At 34.8% G+C, this 7,659-nt stretch overlaps 1 protein-coding gene across 3 annotated transcripts; it reads right to left on the bottom strand.

Annotated features, from left to right (window-relative positions):
* Nucleotides 1-1,754: 1,754 nt before the first annotated feature.
* On the bottom strand, nt 1,755-6,643 carry LOC116140395 (DNA ligase 1-like). Of its 3 annotated transcripts, none has more exons than XM_031426046.1 (5): nt 6,025-6,643; nt 5,154-5,237; nt 4,915-5,043; nt 4,482-4,601; nt 1,755-2,003 (listed from the first exon to the last, which is right to left on the bottom strand). In XM_031426046.1, the coding sequence occupies exons 1-5, from the start codon at nt 6,133-6,135 to the stop codon at nt 1,938-1,940; spliced, it is 510 nt and encodes a 169-aa protein (XP_031281906.1). In that variant the 5' UTR covers nt 6,136-6,643; the 3' UTR covers nt 1,755-1,937. The 3 variants fall into 3 exon arrangements, with proteins under 3 accessions (XP_031281906.1, XP_031281898.1, XP_031281903.1); XM_031426038.1 differs by lacking the exon at nt 1,755-2,003 and adding an exon at nt 3,645-3,786; XM_031426043.1 differs by lacking the exon at nt 1,755-2,003 and having other exon boundaries at nt 3,802-4,601.
* Nucleotides 6,644-7,659: the final 1,016 nt, after the last annotated feature.

The following is a 7,659-nucleotide window of genomic DNA, read 5'->3' as shown; positions in this document are numbered from 1 at the left end:
CACTAGACTAACCCATCAGAAGATTTCATACAAGATGGTTAACCTAGTGTCTATGGAATATATCCTCTTACAGATAGTAGTGGATGTGATCCTTCAACTTGAGATCACCAAAGCGCCGTGTGTAAATATCGATTTGATTTGACATTAGCCTAATATCGTCTCTCTTAGAGATTATCATAACGGTGGTGATAGGTTACATCAAGAAGTACACTATGACTATAGTGGATCAACAAATGATTCATAACTCCTGGTTACAAGAGATCTTATCTCGACTAGATATTTGGTTAAGAACTACAACCGCAAATCGGTGGCCACAGTGGAATCGAGTTGGTGCTCGAATCCGATTTTATATAATCATAGATTCGACAACCAAATATAAATATATCAAGGTCAATACTTTAAAATATACATTATTTCTGTACTTCAAACCTTGATGAGATATAAGATAATGAAATAGATCGAATTACACGGTTACTATACTATGGAAAAGATAAGCCTAATCGTTGATTCTTTATTTACCGGGGAATCATGATGCCTTGCTAGAGGCCAGTCTTGATTGGTACACAAAAACACTAATTGGTTGATGTTTAATTAGTTATTGAAACACTACCGACAAAATAAAGAACCTTTAAGTCACACACATAGAAAATAGTTAGGAGAGAAATAAAATTGATAAGACAATCTTGTCCGTGGGCCGAAAAGGCTATTTTGATAATTTGGGAGTCAAAGGGCATTTTTATCATTTTGGACAGAAAGGGCACTTTGGTAATTTTTCTAGGGTTGACACCATTATCCAATATTTATAGTGGAGGATTTTTAGCAAAATTGGATTCATATTAATTGAAATTGATATGAAGGAATATATTTAATTTAATTAAATATATTAAAACCCATAAATTAAATATGTAAATATTTATTTAATTAGAATATGCATTTATATAGGAATTAAATAAATAGGAATATTTATTTAATTAGGATTCATATTTAATGAAGAATGTTTTTAGAGATATTCTAAATCCTTTTTAAAATGATTGTAATCCAAATCAAATAGGAATTTAAGGATTGACAATCTTAATTAAATTCCTATTTATTATTTTTTTTCATAAGTTGATTTTACTACTTTTGAGTTTTGAGAGCAAAATAATTTTAGTCAGTTTAGACTAAAATTCTCCCAAACACAAACCCTAGAGAGTGTTTCTCTCACAAATTCTATCACCTCCTTAAGCTCTTGGACTTGATCTAGTAATCAATCCAAAAGTGATTTCAACCTACTTTTGTGTGAATACTATCGTGCTCGATCCTACTTTAAGTACCAGTGAACAATACCAATTAACAATATCGATGAACAATAACTATGGATAGTATTGGTGAACAGTATGTAAATAGTATAGTTGAACAATACGTAAACAGTCACCATAAACAGTATTATAAACAGTATCTGTAAATAGTGCAATGAACAGTACATGAACACTACGAAAATTTTGATTCAGAGAAAGAGCTGTCAACAAGAGGTATAACCATTGTTTTAAAAACCAGACTGGAAGGCAAACCGTTTTGATGGTCGGGTCACGGTTCAACCGGTCCAACCCGTTTTGATGGTCGGGTCACGGTTCAACCGGTCCAACCGGTTGGACCGTTGATTGGACTGGTGACATCATCACACATCATAATGACATCAGCAAATTTTTTAAAAAACAAATTTTTTTTAAATTTCTATTTTTCAATAAGACAATAACAATTTAATTACTGTCCAACATGATTCAAAGTTTAAATTCAACAACAATCCTAACATAATTTAAGTATTTAACAACGATTCAAAGTCTAAATCCAAACATAATGTTGTATTTACATATCAAATCACAAAATACATAATAATTAATAACAAAACATTTGATGCAAGTGTTTTTTCTTTGATTCGTCTCTATGTTGATTGAGCTTCACACACTAGTATCAAAATTCATCACCATCATCACCATCATCATCATCATAACCATCACCACCATCTACGCAAAAATAACAGAAAAAAAAATCAGAAAAAAAAAATCAAGAATAGAACATGGCAATGGAATCGTAGAGATTTCAATTCAGAATCCAAGATGAATAATTAAAGTTTCAACAGCACATAAAAAGGAAGACTCACCAAAAGAGAAGAAAGACAAATAAATACCATATAATCCATTGTCACATAGAGATATACCTACAAGAAGCTTTCAAGGTTTGGGAAAGAACAGCATACTCCACATTAAATTTGTCAACACAAGCACATTTCAAAAACACAATGGAACACATTGGGCAGTGACCACAGAAAAGAGGGACCTTCAGCTGTTTAATCCAGACTCTGTGCTCAATCCAATGAAGATGGTCCAATGGATATCAGATCCCACCCCAATTTGAGTAATACTAAAAACAAAAATGACAAGTTTGAATGCTGCCTATAATGTTTCTCACATTCATAATAATAAATCAAATCATTAGCTGTAGTTGGTAGCATCCCCACATGCCATAGATTGAACATCCAAATTTATAAGGATTAATTTAAGATTGAGGTGAGTCAGGAAAGGCATTAAGCTTATCCACAGCCAGCTTTGTTTTTAATTTCCTTTCCCATCATAATATGGAATTCCAATACATAAATCAATCCAACACATAACCAATTTATTTAACTTTTATTTTTAATTAACCTGTCAATCCAACACATAAATCAACCCAACACAAACAAGATTCAAAGAAATCAAACACCAAGAATTACACACTCAATCTGCCGAATCAGAGTAATGCTTTAACCCAAGCCTAATCACTCAATAACTCTCTATAACCTGCAAGAAATTAGAGACCTATCCTAGCCTCAAGAAGGAAATGCAACCCTCTCACAAATCTGCCCAGATTACAACGAGAAAGACCCCAGCAAAAAGCCCCAAATCAATCGCTCATTCAACACACAAGAACCCTAACAATTTCAGACTAAAAAACCCGATAGCTGTACACCTTCTAGCTATGGTTTGCCTTTAGATTGAAAAATGTAAAGGGTGTTAACTTCAATGTAAAGGGAGCGAGGAATGGCGTACCTGGATCGAGGAATGGAGCTATCGTCAACGAATGAAGCTGTCGCCGTCGATTTCCAGCGAGGAACGGAGCTATCGTTGTCGATTTCCGGCAAGGGAGGAAGACGTCGTCGATTTCAGAGTTCAAATGCGATTTGGGTGGGATTTCAAAGAGAACAGAAGACAGAGCCGAAACCGTGACAATTTTCGCAGAGAACCGAGTGTTTACTTAGAAATTTTCGTGAGAAAAACGGAGAAAGATTGAAAGAGAAGAACTGAAGATTGAAGAAGACAAGAAAGGAGCGTGAGCGTGACTGTGTCGCGTTTAGGATTTAGGGATTGTTAATATGTGGATCGATTTTTCTGCCAGTCCAACTGATATTTTCCGGTTTTTAACCGGTTTAAAACGGTTCAATACATAGTAATGATTTTGAGAGTGAACCGAACCGGACACGTGACATGTTCATGGTCCAACCGGTTGGACTGACTGGTCCAGTTTGGTTTTTAAAACAGTGGGTATAACCCTAAACCTTACATGGTTTTTAATTTTATATTGTAGACTAGATTATCGAATCGTGATCATGGGTAAAGAACTATGCTGTAGCAATTTTTTTTTTTTTTTTTTTTTTTTTGTTGTAATTCCGCGATTGCTGCAGCAGAAATCCTTGCACTAGCGCTAGCGATGATGCATACCAAGTGATTGGTTGATTTCATCAATGCAAAATAAGGCATAATTATGTTGGCCCTGGCTATCAATACATACTTGTGAGTAAAGAGGGATAGTGATGATGCAGTACTTGTAAAAAAAAAAAAAAAAAATTGAAATTACTTGTTCAACTCAAAACTTAATTATAATTAAAGATTATTAATTGTAATTTAATATATAGTTATAAAGCACAAGAAACAAATACTAAAGCGGAGGGGGAGTGCGTCACTTCACCAACTCACTAAACTAAGGCAAGAAACAATCGTTATCAAGAGCATGGCTGCATGGGCTTCCAGGTTAGTGAAGTGACATCATTCAGTGTTTTAATGATCTCATTCTAAATACTTATGGCGTAGAAAATCAGGGATACATATATATATATATATATATAGTGAGTATGTACTCGTTTAAAGATTATGTACATGTTTCAAAATACTCTTTACAATTTTAAGTTTAAAACTTGCATGCACAACGTCCGAGAATCAGTACTTGGAACAACCAAATACTAGCATTCTCAAAAGGGCAATTCAATGTGGAACTCTAGATCTTGAGGAGAATTATCCCACTAGTGAAGACCAAAATTAGCCAGTTTATCTGATTCTTCATGGAAAATTTGACAATAATGATAATCAAGTAAACACGCATGTCCAAACAAAATAAGGCATCTAACTCACATGACACTTCCAAAAACCAAACAATGCTTTTTCATTTAAGAAGAAAATAAGACAGTGCACCTGAGCAATGAGCCGAAAAGCATCAAAAACTTTACAAATAGATAATGCATCTGGCCGCTTGAATATCATCAATTGAGATGAATGACTTGCTTTGGCAACAAGGCCCAAATCTCCCATTTCCTACCAATTAAAAAACATGAAACAAAACGTGAATCAAAACAATATAAGAAATAAAGGATATATAATATGACTGGAGCTCTTATTTTTCTTCAGCCACATATATCAGTAAGAAACATAGAATCCTACAACATCAATTCATTCTTTACACCTTCCGAACCCACTTAATGAACTCAATTTCAAAACCAGAGCACTCATGTGTCTCACTCAAATAACCCCTCAAGATTTACAAATAACATTCAACAACAAATATTAATCATAAAAACAACACAACTCCATATGCAGTGCTACCAAACTAAACAAATAGATTCAGTACCTTATGTTGCTTCTTAACCTGGGCATCAGTCCTCCCATATGCTTCCGCAAGCGCCTTTATAATAGAAGCATCCCCAATTCCTAACTCCAGTCCCTCATGAGCTGGTGCAATCTCTTTGCAGCATTCATACTGTCCAGAAATAAACATCTGGTTACACCAATTAAACAGAAAGGAAAGCTCATGAACCATCTTTGTGAAAGGCAATAAAGGTTGATAGAGGATCTTAAAAATTAACTTACTGCATCAGGAGCATGACAGGTAGCTTGAATTGCATATACTGCATCAAAACTATTGTCTCGAAATGGCATTTTCACGAAGTCGGCCTGGCGTTCATAACCACAACAATCATCAAGTTCATCAACGTATTAGAATTATATATAACTTTTAAGTGTGATAAAATCATTAGCTTGTCAACCATTAAATGTCTTGTAAGACTTGTATCAATACAGGAATCTGTGACCGGATAACAAAATTGTTGAAAGCAAAATAAGGCATAAACTCTTCAGAGAATTAAACATGAAAAGTCCATCCTAGAGGATAACAATTGCTTTCGAAAGAACCATATGGAATATCTACAAGAGTGCCTCATGAATGTACACTGGAGCGCCATTAAGCCAGAACCAGGATGTGGTCACTCCAATCAATTCAAGTGTACAAAGGTTGTACGTCAATTTCATCAAAGAACAAATCTCTCTTTTGCCACCAGTATCAATACAACTGCAAGTCAATCATTTAAAGTGACCCAAGTCCCAACAGACCAAGTGATTCAATAAACATTCATGAAATTGATAAAAAGAAAAGAAAAGATGAAAGCACAAGCGATTAAAAATTTTCGAATCCTGTGCTTTCTTTTGCTTGGATTTACTAGAGTCAATAACTCAAGCAAGCGATATTCTAAGCATAATGCGCTTTAAATTCTCTCATGTACTAACTCACAATTCAAACAAAACAAATAACGCAGCCAAATTTTATTCAAATACAAACACCAAACACCCTAAAAGCAATCTCCAAACCGTAAAAAAACCAAAACTTCCAACAACCTTACAAAGATATCAATAACTTAATCAAACCCAAATTCGAAAAACACCAAAAATCTCAAGAAACACTCACAGAAGCAAACTGATGACCAGGAAGAAGAGCAGCAATCTTCTCAAAAACCAAACCCAGAGCCATGGCTGGACTCTTCTTCAAAACCTCACAAGCCGCACCAGCTTTCACCATATCAGTCTCTTGATCCCCAGCTGTCACATGAGGCAAAATAGGAGCCTCACCCCACCCAACACGCCCATTATTGAGCTCTATTCTAATGGCCACATTCTCCACTTTGTCAAGCTTTGAAGAGGCTATGGATTCCCACGACGGCGATTGGTGATGAAAATGCTCCAAAACTTCATAAGAGATAGATCAGGTCACGAGGAGTCCAAATATGTGACTTGAGAGACGAAAAGACACCAAAAGCGAGCGAAGTCACGCCGGGAAGGTGAAGAGTCACGGCGGTGAAATGGCTTTTTTCCGACAAAATTTCGAGTCAACCAAGCTTGGGGAAGGTGGATCTGACCTTAGGGAGTATGGACCGGCAGCTGTGATCTCTAGAAGTCGCCGAAAAACGGAGAAAAATCGCCGGAACGATGTCTAGTCCATTTTTGTTGTAGCGTGTGGATAACGAAAGGGAAAGTAATTTAGTGCAGAGAGAATGAAAAATGGGTGGGAAACTGTCAAGATTGAGACTATAAGTGTCAATAAAGATATTTGTATAATTTATTTTTGACCAAATCTTTAATAATTAATAACCGTCAACAATCATCTAAAATACTTTTAAGCATTATTTTAAATTTTTGACTCCTTCATAAATTATCAAAAATTTATTAAAAGTTATAATTTTTAACATTTTTTTTTAAAAACTCATTCTATTAAAAAATTATAACTCTTAACATTTTTTTTTAAACGGTTAAAAAAATCTGACAATTATTAAGAATGAGATTTTTTCTTGTAGCGGTATAAACCACTGTTGAATAACAAAGAGTTTGAGGCTTCTATTGGCAAGAATTGAAGTGTGAACGCAAGCCTAGAGCGACATCTTGGGTTTGGAATTATTTCAAGGGGACGACCCATTTGAAAGGACACTTTCAAACTTGTCCTCCAAGTAGACAAACTATCAATTCAACAAACATATTTGAGGGCTAAACAAGAAGATGGGAAATCAACTTTAGAAACTTTTAGCTCTGAGATCTTTGATAGAAATATTGCTAAGGAGAAGATTGATAGGATTGTTATTATACTTGAGTTGCCACTTTCTTTTGTTAAGTATGATGGCTTTAACGATGTAATGAATTATTCTCAACCATGGTGGGTTCAATGAGTAGAAACATTGAAGAAGGAAGTCTTTAGATTGTATGGACTAGAAAAAAAAAAAATAAGACAATCTCATCATGGGAGAATTGTTGGAGTAACGTTGCTATAACTATGAACATGTGGATAGGTAGGGTTGAGCGGTTTCGGGTATCTTGCAATTTTTTGAGGAACCAAAACCGAAACCGTACAGCGTAGATTCCCAGAAAAGGAACTGGAACCGAAATTTGAAATGTAGAATCTGGTTCCTTACTCGGGTACCTGTAAAAAGTCAATTACCCCTCATTTGTTTAAAAAATGATAAAAATATCCTAAAAGTTTTCAAATACTTCCCTACCAAATTAAGAAAACCTGCATTTAGTAGTTTTCAACTTTTGATTACTCATTTATTTGTGT

The sequence above is a fragment of the Pistacia vera genome, unplaced genomic scaffold, assembly GCF_008641045.1.
Source record: "Pistacia vera cultivar Batoury unplaced genomic scaffold, PisVer_v2 Contig1108, whole genome shotgun sequence".
NCBI lineage: Eukaryota > Viridiplantae > Streptophyta > Magnoliopsida > Sapindales > Anacardiaceae > Pistacia > Pistacia vera.
This window is presented reverse-complemented; position numbering and strand designations above follow the sequence as displayed.